This window comes from Papio anubis, chromosome 4, assembly GCF_008728515.1.
Source record: "Papio anubis isolate 15944 chromosome 4, Panubis1.0, whole genome shotgun sequence".
Lineage (NCBI taxonomy): Eukaryota > Metazoa > Chordata > Mammalia > Primates > Cercopithecidae > Papio > Papio anubis.
This window is the reverse complement of record NC_044979.1, coordinates 176,905,730-176,922,737: the sequence shown is the minus strand read 5'-3', so window position 1 is coordinate 176,922,737 and position 17,008 is coordinate 176,905,730. Positions and strand designations below refer to the sequence as shown.

At 49.3% G+C, this 17,008-nt stretch overlaps 2 protein-coding genes across 14 annotated transcripts in view; both read right to left on the bottom strand.

Moving 5' to 3' along the window:
• The window catches only part of MX1 (MX dynamin like GTPase 1), a 36,169-nt gene extending 26,737 nt beyond the window's left edge, over nucleotides 1-9,432 (bottom strand). Inside the window, exons 1-4 of one of the 6 annotated variants that reach the window (XM_031665754.1) lie at nucleotides 9,415-9,432; nucleotides 7,413-7,521; nucleotides 4,147-4,222; nucleotides 2,568-2,693 (exon numbers count right to left, since the gene is read on the bottom strand). In XM_031665754.1, the coding sequence (XP_031521614.1) occupies nucleotides 2,568-2,672 (105 nt within the window). In that variant the 5' untranslated portion in view covers nucleotides 2,673-2,693; nucleotides 4,147-4,222; nucleotides 7,413-7,521; nucleotides 9,415-9,432. The other 5 variants (XM_009202220.4, XM_003895462.4, XM_017956428.2 and 2 more) reach the window with 5 other exon arrangements.
• Nucleotides 9,433-15,625: 6,193 nt separating this feature from the next.
• The window catches only part of MX2 (MX dynamin like GTPase 2), a 44,014-nt gene continuing 42,631 nt past the window's right edge, over nucleotides 15,626-17,008 (bottom strand). For 7 of the 8 annotated variants that reach the window (XM_031665750.1, XM_031665753.1, XM_009202221.4 and 4 more), the window contains exon 14: nucleotides 15,903-16,572. In XM_031665750.1, the coding sequence (XP_031521610.1) occupies nucleotides 16,330-16,572 (243 nt within the window). In that variant the 3' untranslated portion in view covers nucleotides 15,903-16,329. Of the gene's footprint in view, nucleotides 16,573-17,008 lie in introns of all 8 variants that reach the window. The other variant, XM_003895463.5, reaches the window with a different exon arrangement.

Below are 17,008 nucleotides of genomic sequence, written 5' to 3'. Positions count from 1 at the left end.
TAGAAATAGTATGAAGGCTGGGAGCAGAGAGATGGAAGTACACTATTCCAAGGTTCTCACACTATACATGAAGGGACAGACTATCACTTGAAGGTTGACTTATTAAAGATATATGCTATAAACACCAAGAGTTATACTTAATAAGACAACAAAGGAGACATGATGGAATCATAAAAAATAATTAATCCAGAAGGCAGAAAAAGAGGAAAGGGGGAATGAAGAACAGGTGGGATAAATAGAAAACAAATAGCAAGATGATCTTCTCAAACCTAATTATATTATCAGTCACATTAAATATAAATGATCTAAATATTCTTAGTCAAAATGACTTTGAAAAAGAAGAACAAAGTCAGAGGACTAGCATTACCTAATTTCCATAATTACTATAAAGTTAAAGTAATCAAAACAGTGAAGTACTTGCATAAAAACAGAGAAAGCAGCAGACTTCACATTCATCCTGCCCACCTACCAGCAGCTGGGCACAATTTTCCAAATGTGGGCTGATTGGGGTTCAGGAAGAAAATATGAGAAAATCATCTCATCTTTTACCTCTTTCTTTTTAATGACTATTTTTGTGCATGCTTCAACATGGACATAAGTTTTCACTAGAATAGCTTCTTTATATCAGGACAAGAAGCTCTTTATATTTGGGGTCAGATGATTCTTTGTTGCAGGGGCTGCCCTACACATTGTAGGAGGTTTAGCCAAGTATCTGGCCTCTATTCACTATTCACCCTGAGTTGTGACAACTGAGATGTCTCTAGACCTGGCCACAAGTTCCAGGGAGCAAAATGGCCCCTGACTAAGAACCACAGCCTTACCAAATGCATGAATACCATCAATAGCCTTGGTCTTAGTTCACACCTTGTAACTTTTTGTTTTGTTTTCATTTATTTATACTACCTATTTACAAAAGTGTGTCAAACATAATAAAGCAAATGCGCATGTACTAACCACTTGGGTTAAGAACACAAACACTCCCAGTACTTAGGACATTGCACACACCTCCCTAGTCACCTCCTTCCTGTTACTCCCTCACCTCCAGAGGGTCCCTCTATCCTGAGGCTTGCAATCATCACATCCTTGCTTTTCTTTATAGTTTTGCCACCTATACGTTTTTCCTACAATGGTATATTGCTTATTGCTGCCTGTTTGGGAATTTTATATAAGTGGAATCATTTTGTATATTTCCTGTGTTACTCAGTTCTTTGGTTCAACATTGTTCATTTGACGCAGCCATTTTGATGCCTGAAAATCTAGTTCATTCCTTTTTACTACTGCATAGAATTCTGCTACATGAACGTACCACACTCCCAGGATCCATTCCACCATGACAGGCACGTGGACAGAGTCCGGGTTTTGCTGTTATAAACAGTGCTGTTATGCAGGTGGCTCCCAGGGGGATGTGCAAGAGTTTACACACGGTTCTCAAACTCCAGCATGCAGCAGAATCACCTGGAGAGCCTGGTAAAGCACAGGGGGTGGGCACTGCCCCAGAGTGTCCAATTCACCAGGTCTGAGAGTGGGAGGAGGGGCTGGTCATTTGCATTTCAATCAACTTCCTAGGTGATGCTGATGGACTGGTCTGCGGGTCACACTTTGAGAACCACCGTCTATCCCCAGAAGTGGAACTGTCAGATCACAAGACACACTGTGCTCTCCTTGACTGGAAAAGGCCAAGTTGCTTCTAAAGCAGGCAAGTATGAGTGAGGGAGAGTTCCTCCTGCCCCACACTCTGACATAATTACATCTCTTACAGCCAGACAAGAGATGCACGAGGCAGGGAAATGCAGAAAAATGTAAACAGTGGTATCAGGGCGGTGGAAAGGTGGTGGTCCTCTGTGTTTTTCCTAAATGATTCAATGGTTTTAAAATATTGTTTGAAAAATTGTTTAACATTGCCTAGGAAAACAGAGCCAGCCTGAAACAGACCAATGATCCATGGTAATAGGAAACTGAGCACTCTGAGTGCCTGGACACTCCCTGCACTTACTCCTCTCAACAGCCATATAAAGCAAAGACTATTATTCTCATTTTAGATATGGAAAACCAGGCTTATAACAGGAGGAATAACTGCCCACGATCACACAGCTGGGAGTGTCAGCGTCGGGACCAACTCAGGTTGGACTGATTCCAGGGGCCATGATTGCTTCCCACCAAAAATATGTCTTGATTCTGGGCAAAAAATGCACCACGTGGCTTCCCTACAGAGATAATATCCTAATGATGCCCCACGGTTTGTAGCTTGAGACTGAATCATGATGTGGGCAGGAGAAACAAATCTAGTGCTCCTTGAACCCAGGGCCTGGGCCAATTCCTACATGAACCCATCAACAGCTCAGCCGGTGGCCCCAACCCCAGCAGCACCTCCACCCACAGTCGGCTAAGGCCATGAGTCTACACTGGGTTGTAAGCTGGCAAGTAGAGGGTCAGGATCTGCGTCCTGGCACAGGAGAGGTGAGAGAGCAGGCATCTCTGGGGCAGCAGCAGCACCTCTGCAGAAAAGGGCAGCCTCGAGTGGACATGGCTCACGTCACATGGATAGCGACTTTCAGAGAGCAACTTACCGAGCCTGGACTCTTCTGGGCCACGTCAGCATCTCCATTCAGTAATAGAGGTTGGGATGCAGCAGCTGGATCAGCTTTTACAATGTCCACTTCAGAAAGAACCATCTTCCTTCTTTCTAAGTTAAGCTTAAAATAAAGCAGATGCCTATTCAACAGATAAGCAGCTGAGTGTATTCAACCATGGAACCAAACCCACCACCAGAAGGGAAGGCCCCTGGGGGCGGGGACTCTGACTAGTTGTTCTTGGTGATGTCCCCAGAGCCTAGAAGAGTGCCTGGGACATGGTGTGTGTTCACTGGCTCTTTATTCACAGAAAGAGAAACAGAGGGACCCAAAGAAGCCAAGGTCAGATGAAGACACATGCGGCCTCCCCGCTCAAGACGCTTCAAGAATATCCCTCTAGGCCTGGCGCCGTGGCTCACGCCTGTAATCTCAGCACTTTGGGAGGCTGAGGTGGGTGGATCATGAGGTCAGGAGTTCAAGACCAGCCTGACCAAGATGGTGAAACTCATCTCTACTAAAAATACAAAAAAAATTAGCTGGGCATGGTGGCGGGCACCTGTAATCCCAACTACTCAGGAGGCTGAGGCAAAGAACTGCTTGAATCTGGCCGGCAGAGGTTGCAGTGAGCTGAGATCATGCTCCTGCACTCCAGCCTGGGTGACAGAGCAAGATGCTGTCTTAAAATAAAAAAATAAAAATAAAAATAAAGAATATGCCTCTGTTCCCCAAAAGATTTTCTGTGTATCTCCTGTCATAATTTGAGGCCGAATTTCAAAAATGTTTTCCGTATAAATTTGAATAGGATAACAAAGGACACAATTTCTGATGCAACTGTAATACAATTTAAAATTTTACATTTAAAGGCCGGGAGAGGTGGCTCACGCCTGTAATCCCAGCACTCTGGGAGGCCAAGGCGAGTGGATTACCTGACGTCAGGAGTTTGAAGCTAGCTTGGCCAACATAGTGAAACCCTGTCTCTACTAAAAATATAAAAATTAGCTGAAGTAGTGGCACATGCCTGTAGTCCCAGCTACTTGGGAGGCTGAGGCAGGAGAATCACTTGAACCTGGGAGGTGGAGGTTGCAGTGAGCCGAGATCACACCACTGCATTCCAGCCTGGCTGACAGAGCAAGACTCTGTCTTAAAAACAACAACAAACAAAAACAAAAACTTTACATTTAAAAATAAAATTGTTATAGAACTGTTTCCAGTGTAGCCAAGGGAATCCAAATGTTATGGTAATTTGACACCCAAACCTTTAGTTTAAAAAAAATGTGAGCTCTAAGTCTTTTATGCTCTTTCTTTTGATCATCAATTTCACATTTTCATTCTTTTTCTCCCACAAGTGGGGGAAATGAAATGTCATTCATTTTACTCTTGAAAGCATGTAACTGACTGCCTTATATTGTCTGCACTACAAATACACATGTATTTGAAATTCATTTTTAAAATGTTGTAGGACAAGTGTCTAAATACAAAATTTTACAGTGTCTAATAATCTTGGATAAAAGTAACTGAAAATCTTTCTCCTATGACTCAAAATAAATGTTATAGAAAATAGCATGCACCAACTTACCTCCAATATACGTTCCTTCAAATAAAAGTAACATCAACAAGTTAGATGGTATCACTGAGCTGTTCTCCTGCACCTCCTTGAAATCAAGCAAAGTATACAAGTAAGACCCAAACCTGCGGAACACCCAAGAGTACCCACCCACCCAGTCCCATTCCCATTCCCAAGGCTGAGAACCGTGCAAGTGCAGGAGGTCTGAAGCCGATTCTGATTTCCCAGAATCCTTTTCCTATGTTTCCACTATTTTAACAGATGAATAAAGCAGAGTTTTGCTGCAAATCTGCTGCCTGGATCAATAATATGTAAGGATGCTCTCCTTGCTTCTCCTCACGGGAACCTTCCCCGAGAGCCACGTGATCTTTGTCAATATCATGGGGGTTGAAGGGACAGGTTAAAACAAACTCGCCGCCCTGCTCTGTAACATATCTAGCTGCACACCTGAGCCAACGCCATTTCTCCTGTCACACTGGAGTTCACAGAAACGCCCACGTCAGGAAGGTCGGGAAGCACTGCCACGGGTTCATGCTGCCTTGGCTAAAGAACACGTCCCTGACGCCAATACTTAAAACTATCCTTTTCTGTCTCCCTTCCCCGGGTTTAAACGCTTCCAGGACAGGCATCCTTGTTTGATTTGGATGGGAAGGAAGGGATGTATTCCTTTTTTTTTTTTGAGACAGAGTCTTGCTTTGTTACCAGGCTGGAGTGCAGTGGCGCGATCTTGGCTCACTGCAATCTCCACCTCCCGGGTTCAAGCGATTTTCCTGCCTCAGCCTCCCGAGTAGCTGGGACTACAGGTGCCCGCCACCGCGCCTGGCTAATTTTTTGTATTTTTTTTAGTAGAGATGGGATTTCACAGTGTTAGCCAGGATGGTCTCAATCTCCTGACCTCGTGATCCGCCCACCTCTTTTGTCAGGTAGGAGTGGAACGGTTACAAAAGGCAATCCATTGTAAACGGTATTTATGGAGTCTGACAATCTGGAAATTTATTCCCTAAAACTCCCATGCCTTTGGAAAGACCTCATGTGCCCAGGGCATCCCAGGCTCGATACCAAAGACCACCACTTTATCTGCCTCTCAGGAGTGTCAGTCTTCTGGGCTATGGTTGCCTCAGTTGGACTTTCTGCAGCCAGATACGGAGCATCGTTGAGACCAGGACTTGCACCTCATGACCACAGGTTCCACTCAATCAGCTGAAACAGGACTTGGTGAGTAGATTCCCTTCCCTAATTTGTTTCATAAATTGAGATTTTCTGAAAGCTAAACCTTATGGGTTTTGTCTGTAAACCATAAACGTTTGCACCTTTCCCTGATCATTCGGAACATTAGTTTGGATTTCAGGGACAGGGCAGTCTCAGGAGTTCAAACTGATTTCTTACTCCTCCATGGAGCTCGGCATCCAGCTGCAGTCTTCAAACTAAACCAGCTCTGGCCTTGGAAGAGCCAAGAGGTGGTGACTCCTAGCTCTCCATCCCAAAATGCTCCTAAAATGTCTCGGCTGCACCCTGTGTTTGCAGAGGAGGCTGCAGGGAGCCTGGACATGCCTCCCACCTCTCTCTTTTCCAGTCCTCCATCCACTCGTCACTGCACAGCCCCACTGGTCAGAGCCTGAGGTGTTAGGTGGGCATGGATGGGGTTATGCACCAGGCTCTTCTCACATCCTGAGCAACTGCCCCTGTGCAGGGGCTTCCTTCCATCCCTGCCCAGGTCAAGTTTGTGCCCATGACATATAATGACTTGTGACTAATGTCTCAAAATGGAGGCACTCGTATTAGGTGGCATTAAGCCCACAGTAGGTTTTTTCTTTAGAAACAATAAACATACATGTTTCTCATTTTCGCTCTTAGTAAAGGGGTTTTTCTTCAAAGTGGTAATCGTGTGTGGTAGACTAAGGGGATGAAGGAACACTTGCTGTGGCCCAACGCCACCAGAGACCCCAGTGGATAAGGACCCGGTGGCACACACACCCACGGAGGATCGCAAAAGCAGCAAGGGACTGGCAACGTCTGAAGCATTTTCAGAATCTTGGCAGTGAGATTTCTGAAAGCTTCTTCCTGACTTTGGCAGCTGGGCAGCCCAAGATGAGGCCCCTGGAGGAACAGATTTCCCTCCACCACCCAGCACTAGAGAGGGACTTCCTGATTCCCTGGAGTGGCTGTCAGTGGGCTGGCCTCCGGAGCCTCCACTGTGGGTCCTTACCCTAATCACTCCCTTTAATCATTGTACTGTGAATGTCTGCTCAATGGTGTGTGTGAATTGCTCACAATAAATCTTGAATTTGAGAATCGCTCATTGCCTACTGGGTCATCCTGAAACCTTTTGGGAAAGTGACAGCACACAGCTGGAGGAAATCTGGTTAACAATTAAAATGAACCTGACTGGGTGCAGTGGCTCATGCCTGTAATCCCAGTACTTTGGGAAGCCAAGGTGGGTGGATCACTTGAGGCCAGGAGTTTGAAACCAGCCTGGCCAACATAGTGAAACATTGTCTCTACTAAAAACATACAAATCAGCCAGGTGTTGTGAAGTGTGCCTGTAAACCCAGCTACTCAGGAGACTGAGGCACCAGAATTGCTTGAACCTGGGAGGCGGAGGTTGCAGTGAGCTGAGATGGCACCACTGCATTCCAGCCTGGACAACAGAGTAGGACCCTGTCTCAAATTACAAAAAAAAAAAAAAAGAACCCAACGGCCCACTTCATTTCTGCTGTCCCTTGGAATGGTGGTGGCTGGATGGCGGCCTTCTCCACTCCAGATTTCAGGGCGCAGGAGTTTTCCTGTAGCCTCCAGACCCAGAAACGATCTCCCAGCAGTGTGGCCACAGAATTCCTGCAGTGAGGGTGGAGGTGACATCCAGCGTTGCCAGGGGCTTTCTCTCCTTGTGGGGAAGCTTCCTCAGCTCAGACCCCATAGAGGAGCAGGGATGGGAGGTAGGATTCAGTCCCCTTCCTCTCCCAAAACCCCTAATAAGCATCACCTACTACCTACGCTCTAGGAAATACCTAAGATGCAAGTCTACTACTTTCCTAACATAATCCAGTCTAGTTTTTTCTTTCATACACTTTTAAGTTCTGGGGTACATGTGCAGAACGTGCAAGTTTGCTACATAGGTATACATGTGCCAATCCAGTCTAGTTTTAAAACTAACTCTTGCAGGACTGACATTCACCTTTTCTTAAAGCGTTTTTCCCCCAAACCCCACTAGCATTTAAATTTGTTATGAATAAAAGAGAGAACATCTTGCACTTTAGACCAAATGCACTGCTACCTACCAAAGCCCCTGAGCTGGGTGAGCAGGTGGGCGGCAGGGGCGCCAGGGAGGCAGTGGGAGGCGTGTCCACCGCGACGCTGGGATTCCTGGGCGGCAACTGCGGTCCAAGGCTGAAAGATGACGGAGCCATTTTAGGAGCCCTTTGGGACTGACACCGGGGGTGGAGGTAGACGCGTGGTTAGCATCACTCCACTCTACTTCCCAATAACAAACGTGATTTAAAATTTGACCAAATAACTTGGGCCATCCCAATTGCCCAGCTCGGCAGTCACCCGCTGTTAGTGTTGATAGGGTGGGGGCGCAGGTCTCAGCTGTGCCTGGGCTCCTTCTGCCACCCCCGGGACTGTCCTGCCTCCCTTCGTCCACCGCACCCACTCCACGATCCCGGCCAACTACGCTGGACCCCGAGGGTGCGTCCGCCCCACGCGCCGGGGAGGCCCCAGGCATCGCATCCACTGGAGCGGTTGCGGCGGGGGAGCACCGGGCAGCGGTCTTCCAGCGCATGCCCCATCTCGGCCAAGCTCGGAACCCCCTTTATTCAACAGGATAGGCGAGGACTCCTTGAACCTTCCCTTCCCAGCGACCTCCGCACTCTGACTTGGGTTTGCTTTGGCGCGTTCGCAGGAAATAGAGGTCGATCGATGGAAAGCGGTGGTCGGCGTTCGGGTGGGCTCGTGGCCCACGCAGCCGTGGATCTGAAATTTTCCCGGCGCCCTTTCCCGCTTACTAGAGTCCCTCGGAAACCTCCCCCGAGCCCCGTCCCCCACCCCTTCCCAACCTCTCCTGCAAGAAGGCCGCGGGTTAGTGGGGGTGTGTCTGATGATTCATCAGGAGCCGGGGCAGCCTGGTGGGAATCAGAATCAGGCGTGCTCCGAGCCCGCCCATCAGCGCCCTTGCTATTATTATGTTAGTTACTAGCAGCCGAGAAGATGCCCCCGCCGTGCCCGTGCTCCGGAGTGCTGGTCTCCGCCACGAAAGCCGCTCTCGCAATGCCCGTTTCCGTGCTCCTAGCGCGGTTACTGGGCGCTGCCCCCAGAAGCGACACTCACCGGTCCCTGCGCAGTGCAGGAGTGCGGCCTCCCTCTCCGGCTCCGCGGCTTTTACCCCGCCCCGCGCCCCGCCCCGCCCCGCCCCGCCCCGCCCCGCCCCGCCCCACGCCGTGAAGAAATGAAACTCACAGACCCTGTGCTGAGGGCTGCTCCGGGCGCAGAAACGAAACCTAACTCCTGGCCCCGCACTGGCAGCACGTGGCCTCCCGGGAACTCGCGGGAGAGGCAGGTTCTCGGGCCCGAACCCAGGCCTGCTGAATCAGGAGCTCGTTTCATCAGGCCCGTGTGAGGATCCAGGTGCTCCAGAGGCTCGCTAATGGCCGGGAGTCATCCAAGCCTGCACATATCCTTGAACCTAGGCATGCCCTCACCCCCCCCCCCCCCCGCTCCCCCTCGTCGGTTTTGAAAACAGATGCATTGGTAATTGGGGGTCTTCAGTTCCTGCCCAGGGCTCACTGGGATGATCCCAGCACCAGCAGGGATTCCCAGGCATTGTGTGCTAATGGTTGCAGCGCCCCTATTGTCCTGAACTCCGTCCAGCACTCCCACCCCCACCCACCCCCATCAGGCACACCCATATCATCTTCCTCCTCTCCCATTTCTAGGCCTCCCTGGAGTTTGGCTCATCTGGTCTCTCCAGGGTGGAAACGGGTGTGTGGAAGGAAAATAAAATAAAATAGTAATAATAAAATTTAAAATAATAAACATAGGTAATAGTTAACATTTAGTATAAGCTATTTAGAAGTAAGACATAGGCTAAAATTTTAAGCAGCCTCTCCCAGCACTGCTAACAAGTTGCAGATGCAAGCTTATCTCGAAAGCTTATCACCTGCCTTGGGACCCCAGCCTTATCCAGCTTGGAGGATGACTAGTCAAGATAACTAAATCGCCAATTTCCTCAGAATTGTCACGGGTTAAGTAATTTACTGTCTTTGTCTGAAACCTGTATCCTACCTTGTTTTTCCTGTCTCAAACGACAAATAAGCAAGCTGCTTTCTTTGTTGGGGTCGGCAGTCATTTGGGGCATGAGCCTGCTGTCAGTCCGGGTGCCCGAATTAAAAGTTCTCTTTTGGTCTCCAAAGGTCTCTTTCTCTTCCTTGGATAGAGTTTTACTGCAACAAGTGGAAGGGGTTGGGGAGGGCTGAGTCAAGCAGACCCATGGGTGGCCCTCCCTTTGGGAGCTCCCATTCCCGGCTAACTGGCTGTTGAGTGGGAGATGGCATTTCCCTTTGGGAGCAGTTGGCACCCCACTTCCATTCTTCTTTGCTCAGCTCAGAGTCCCTTACAAGCCCCGCTAAAGACTTCCATGATGAGGAAGGGTCACCCCCAACCAACCCCAAGGCCCAGAACCTGCCCCAGCTTTAGGTCCTGGGGTCAGGGGCAACCTGGATGGAATCAAATTCAATACTGCTGCACCTACAAGAGCCGGAGGAGCCCCCCAGCCCGCTCCCTGTGCTGAAGTCTATTTTGCTTTGCAGGATCCACTCCTAGGGCTGGGCAACCCCATCCAAGCTGTTCTTCATCCAAGGGAAACACAAGTTCTCCCAGGAATCAGCAATGACCTCACCTCAACACACACACACACACACACACACACACACACACTCATCCCCTCTAGGCCTGTTACTTTCTGGTCAAGAACCCAGGCAACAGCACATCCTGGGGGGCTGTGAGCAGGCTGGGCTGATGCTTTCTGAAGCAGGAACAGTGCCTTGGGAATGCAGGGTAGGTGTGAGCAGAGCTGGCACTCATGTGAACAAACACTTAGTGATGCTGCTGCTACTTCCAACAGCGGGAAGCTTCCCTAAGGGCCCTTGTTCACAAACAAAATCAGAAAGAGCTGCAGGCAATTGAAAATCAGATAGAGGCACAGCCTCAGCCAGGGCAGGGCGTGGAAGGGCAGTGAGGCACCCTGCCCAGGAAACAGCACACATAGCTCACTCCCAGTTGGTGCAATGCCTCCTTAAGTTTTAACGCCCTAGGCACTTCCCTTGTCCACCCCAGTCCCTCCCTGGCCTTAGATTTTGGTGCTTCATTGCCTCTAATATGCATATGATATGGCAGGGCCCTGGGGAGCACAGGTGATTGTTTTGGGGTGTAATTCAGCAGTCATACAGTAATAGCTCATGTCTACTGAGCAGGTAGTATGTGTTAGGTGTCAGAGAGAGACAGGACTAGCTGGATTTCCTAGGCCAACTAAGAATCCCTAAGCCTAGCTGGGAAAGTGACCATGTCCACCTTTAAACACGGGGCTTGCAACTTAGCCCACACCCGACCAATCAGGTAGTAAAGAGAGCTCACTAAAATGCGAATTAGGCAAAAACAGGAGGTAAAGAAAGAGCCAATCATCTATTGCCTGAGAGCACAGGGGCAGGGACAGTGATCGGGATATAAACCCAGGCATTTGAGCCGGCAATAGTAACCCCATTTGGGTCCCCTCCCATTTTAAGGGAGCTCTGTTTTCACTCTATTAAATCTTGCAGCTGCAGTCTTTTGGTCGTGTTCGTTACGACTGGAGCTGAGCTTTCACTTGCTGTCCACCACTGCTGTCTGCCATCCACAACTGCTGTTTGCCACCACTGCAGACCTGCCGCTGACTTCCACCCCTCTGGATCCAGCAGGGTGTCCCCTGTGCTCCTGATCCAGAGAGGCACCCATTGCTGCTCCCAGTTAGGCTAAAGGCTCGCCATTGTTCCTGCATGGCTAAGTGCCCAGGCTGGTCCTAATCCAGAACACTTACCACATGCCCCAAGATTCCATTCCTTGGAATCTGGGAGGCCAAGAACCCCAGGTCAGAGAACAAGAGGCTTGCCGCCATCTTGGAAGCGGCCCGCCATTATCTTGGGAGCTCTAAAAACAAGGACCACCCCGTAATATCAGCTAGAGGGACTCGTGTGCAATCACTCACCTTAACAGCCACCCTCCCAGAGGAGTAGGATTATCATACCATGTTCTCCATGAGAAGACTGAGGCCTAAGGAGCTGGGTTCCATACTGGTAGAGCTGTGGTTCCAATCCAGGTGATTATTCTCCAGACCTGCGCTCTTCAGCACCTCCTCGCTATGCTGAAATCAAGAGGCAGCTTCCCTACTTAGGAAGCTCACAACCTCCCACCTAAATTGCAGGGGGTGTGCGCTCTACTAAACACACAGCAGTTACTCTTTTTTTTTCCTACCAGATAAGTTTCACACTCTTAAACTTTGAGAATGGCCCTCTGTTCTTCCAGGCAACTTCTGATCCAGTCTCAGTCCTCCCTTGCCATCCCTGAACTCAGCACCCAGGTCACACTCAGAGGCTTTGTGGATGCCCGTCCCTCTGCCAGGCTGCCCTCTGTCCACAGGCTCAAAGGGAAATTTATCTCCCCTGCCTGAAGTAAAGGAGTAAGAGAATGGCTACTCCACAAAGCAACCCTGAAGGCTGCTAGGTGACCATTTTTATGGTTATTCTTGATGATATGCCAAACAAGGGGTGGATTATTCATGCCTCCCCTTTTTAGACCATATAGGGTAACTTCCTGACGTTGTCATGGCATCTGTAAACTGTCAGGACGCTGGTGGGAGTGTAAAAATGAGGACCACCACCGGTCACTCTTGTGGCCATCTTGGTTGTGGTGAGTTTTTGACCAGCTTATTGCAGCCTGTTTTATGAGCAAGGTCTTTATGACCTTTATGACCTCGTGCTGACCTCCTATCTCACCCTGTGACTTAGAATGCCTTACCCGTCTGGGAATGCAGCCCCGTAGGTATCAGCCTCGTTTTACTAGCTCCTATTTAAGATGGAGTTGCTGTGGATGCGCCTCTGACAACAGAGATCTGTTTGGGAAAAAGAATGGCAGGGTTGATGGCTCAGTTCCCAGGCTTGATGTTTCCCTTGGCATAAGGAGTTTGGGGGTCCTGAGATGTTATTTTCTTTGGCACACCTGTCCTCCTCCAGGCCCAGGTGGACTTACATGCCTGACACCACAGGCTCCTGGGCAGGCAGGGCCCAGTGGAGCCTGGCCTTGTGGCACTGGCCTGGCCTCTGCTACGAGGCTGAGGACCGGGTCAACCGGCAGCCCCAGGCCCAAGCTGGGTGCCACTGCACTTGGGATCCGGGCACAGTGTGGTTCGGTGCTCCTGGAATGAATGAATGGGGAATCGGAACGCCGGCCCTGGTCCTGCAAAAGCGGGCCTCAGGGTTCTCCACTGGGCTGGCTTCTTCCTGCGCTCTCTGCCCCCATCGCGAATTTCCTAGACAATTCAGTTTCGGTTTCATTTCTGCTCCCTGGTTTCCAGAAACGAAAAGTCAAATTGTATGACTTCAGGCTTCAGAATCCAGGAGGCGGGGAAGAAGGGGGCGGTGCCACGAGGAGGAGGTGGTGGTGCTCACAAACACCACTGGCACCTCCCCCAGCTTGGATCCTGTTCTGCTGGGCAGGGGAGGGGGGCGGTCGCGGAACGGTGGAGCATCCCATAACCGGCCAACCTGCCCACCTCCTGGCTGCATTGCCTGCAAGTCTGTCCGCCTGCCAGCGCCTCCGCCCCCGCCTCCGCCCCCGCGCCCCCCGCCCGCTTTGTCCTGCCTGGGCGCGAGTACAGGGACTGGTTTTCTTTGCCTCGTTTCGTTTCCTCTTCTGTGCGTGTGGTATAGACCCATGCTTCTCAAAGGGTGGTTCCTGGAACAGCAGCATTGGCTTCACCTGGGAAATTATTAGAAATGAAGGGTCCGGGGCCATCCCAAGACCCCTGCATTAGCACTCGTATTTTAAGGGCCTTCCTCAGGTGATCCCTTGGCAACTGGGCATGAGAGCGCTGGCGTCTGGTGTGGTTGCTCTTGGCCCTCAAGGTCAAGGCGGGACTTTTCCTTCATGTCTGCCTGGGGCCCACCAGAGAGCCCTGCCGGGAGGAGCAGAGGCTGAAATCCTTTTATACTGGTGAGCTTTAGAGAGTCGAGCTGGGGGCTGCAGGACCTGGGTTCAGGCACTGTGTACAGGTGGCCCAGCTACTGAAGGAAAGCAAAATATTTTACCCCAAAATCTTTGTTTTAATTTTTTTTTTTTTTTTGAGATGGAGTCTCACTCTGTCATCTAGGCTGGAGTGCGGTGGGGGTGATCTCAGCTCACTGCAACCTTTACGTCCTGGGTTCATATGATTCTCCTGCCTCAGCCTCCTGAGTAGCTGGGACTACAGGCGCCCACCACCATGCCCAGCTAATTTTTTTTGTATTTTTAGTGGAGAAGGGGTTTCATGGTGTTAGCCAGGATGGTCTCGATCTCCTGACCTCGTGATCCGCCTGCCTCAGCCTCCCAAAGTGCTGGGATTACAGGCGTGAGCCACTGCACCCGACCACTTCTACTGCTTTTATATTTCACTCAGCTCTCTAAATTTATTTCACCTCTAGGTACTGTTAAATCCTTCCCCCATGATCTGGGATTTTTGGGTTCCTCGGTGAGGATGTGTGTTTGGAGGTGCTTTCCCCTCTTACATCTCGGGCGCTCACAGTTTTTTGGCTGTCTCACAGTGTTTGCAGTGACAAGCCACTTCTTTCAAAGGGTCTGTGAATTATTTTGGTTTTCCTGCTGTGTTCCTGAGGTAGTTCTTGGAGAAAAAGCTCACAATGTGAGTCTCCACATGCTGTTCTGTCCATCCAAGTGGGAAATGTACATGAGTCCCGCCTCTTAAAAAAAAAAAGCCAGCTTCTTCCTTTTAGGTTGACATTCTTAATTTTGGAAATCAGTGCTAATGAAACCCAAGTGTTCCTTATGGAAATGTAGTTTGAAGAGTGAGGCTCCCTTGGACCTCCCAGCCTTGTCTAGCTTCTGTGTGACTGTGATGCATGGGTGAGACAAGCAGAGGAACAACACAGACTTCCCACCCAATCCAGAGAAAGAATACCTCTGCTGTTTTAAGCCACTAAGTTTTGGGGTGATTGTTACACAGCAATAGATAACTGGAACATATCCCTGAATTCCACATTTGGAAGATTGCAAGTAATGGATCAGTGTCAGTCTTTCCACGATCATTTGGTTTGCTTCAGGCCAGATCTGCTGCCTTTTGAATTAGAGATACCGTTTTGCAAGTTTTTGGTCATTGTTCGAGTTTTGTGTTCAGAATGCACATGTCTATTTTCTTACTTGCTGTAATGGACCAAATTATGCGTCCCCCGCCCGCCCCCCACCCCCTACTGCCCGCCACACAAATTCATGTGTTGAGGTCTTAACTCTCAATGTGACTGCATTTGGAAGTAGGGTCTTTAAAGAGGTGATCAAGCTTAAATGAAGCCCTGAGGGTGGGGACCTGATTCAAGAGGACTGGTGTCCTTGTAAGATAAAAGAAAGATGCCAAGCATAGACCTGGTGAGAAGGTGGGCAGTCTGTAAGCCAAGGAGAGAAACCTCAGGAGAAACCAAACCTAGCAACACTTTGATCTCAGACTTCCAGCCTCTGGAGGTGGGAGAAAATAAATTTCTGTAGCTTAAGCCACCCAGCATGTGATATTTGTTACGGCAGCTATAGCAGACTAATACACTAGCATTTGAACACAAATCAAAGAGACCTCTGCAAGAGACCTCTTGGGGATGCTGGTCAAGCTGTGATTTTTGACTTGAACTTTCTTTTCCAATATCTTTTACAGCAAATGAAGAAAGAAATTCATGTAATCTTTCTTGTCTGTACCCCTGAACAAAGCTGAATGTTTTTGAGGCCCTCTTTTCATCTCAAACTTGGGTTTTAAAACAAATCAGTAATGATATTTATTCTATTGTCTTTTTATTAAGGAATCTATATGTTCATAGTTTGGAACATACAGGAAAACATGAAGAAGAAAATAAAATTACCCGTAATGATGATCACTGGTGTGAAGTTCTCTGTGTGTGTGTGTGTGTATGTGTGTGTTCAAAGACAGTCTCGCTCTCACTCTGTCACCCAGGTTGTAGTGAAGGGTGCAGTCATGGCTCACTGCAGCCTCAAAGTCCTGGGCTCAAGGGATCCTCCTGCTTCAGCTACCTGAGTAGCTGGGACTACAGGTGTGCACCACCATGTCTGGCTACTTACAAACCAATTTTTTTTTAGAGACAGGGTCTCACTATGTTGCCCAGTCTGGTCTTGAACTCCTGGGCTCAAGCAATCCTCTTACTTCAGTCTCCAGAGTCACTGGGATTAGAGGTATGAGTCACTGAACCTGCCTACATTTTTAAAAAGTCTCTTTGCTTTATTAAATTCCTCTTTAAGACTTAACAGAGCAATGGTAGCTCATCATAATCAGGGAAACAAGAAGAAAAGAGAATCACTCAGGCTTCTTTCTGGGGGGCAGTGGAGAATCCAGGAAACACAATGACAGTGAACCATGGGAAGCAGGGGGCATGGCCAGTGGATCTGAAAGGGACCAGCTAACGGTCACTAAATGTCCAAGGCCTGGGCTTCAGCGATAGCCTCAGGTATCTCTGTCACTCCACAGCACTCATTCATTCAGTGAGATGTCATTTATTAAGCAGTTACAATGTTGCAGGTGCTGTGCAAAAGACTGGACATACAAAAGAAGAATTTGACCCAGACCTTCCCACTCTGGGGTCTATAATCTTGTAGGGGGAAGGGAACACAAATGCAAATTAGTGAAGAATGAGAGCAGTAGCTTAGGACACTGCAACTGTGTGCTACAGGACTCAAGGACTAGAGACCCACCCCTTCATGAAGGTCAGGGAAGAGCTGGGTGGTGGAGAGAGCTGAGCCTGTGTGGAGCCCTGATGTATGCTCTGATGCTGAGGGAGCACAGTAGAGATGGACACAGATAGTAACAGAAGAGTGTGGCCCCGAAAGCAGAAGCAGCATCCTGCACCATCTCCCCTTAGAATGAATGAGTATTTACAAGAAAACAACCACAGGCATCGCCGTCCTTCAATGGATCTCTTCGCTGGAGAATTGACAGAGCGCGTGCCGTGCCTGAGTGAGCCGATAAATTCTCTCCTTAAGCATTCTTCTCTTGGTGGCGGTCTCACTCTGCTCTTGAAGCAGCCAGGAATAGCGATTTTTTTCCTGTAGTATCTGCATCATGGCTTTCTGCAAGGAGTCACCATTCTCTCGGAGCATAAAATACTGAATTATAAATGGGATCTGGTTGGCGAGACGTTTGCTGGTTTCCTGGAAGAGGGAGAAAGAAGGGTTTGCTGGAATGATCTCAGCCCAAGGCCTGTGGTTGCACAGAGAAGGCACGGAGTTCTTGGATGGGCATATGGTTGCCTTGTGAAGCCCTGGTGGGCACGCCCACCTCCACTCCAGTGGTCAGCATCAAGCCCCATGAAGGTTCTATCTGCACTGACCCCTCTTTACTTCCAGGCATCCCCTCTAGCACTAAGAATCCCCCTGCTAGGCTAGCAAGCCCATACCACCTCTGGGCATCCCCACAGCTCCTCCCTGCTGGAGAGAACCCCCAGCCCAGGACTCCCCTGGCTCCCTTCTGGGTGTGCATCAGGGCCATTTCGAATCCTCCCCTCATTCCATCTTCATAGATGCAGCCAGTGTGTCTGGCAGCCAGGTGCCCAGGGCTGGGAAACCACTCTATTCTGATTGAGAAAGG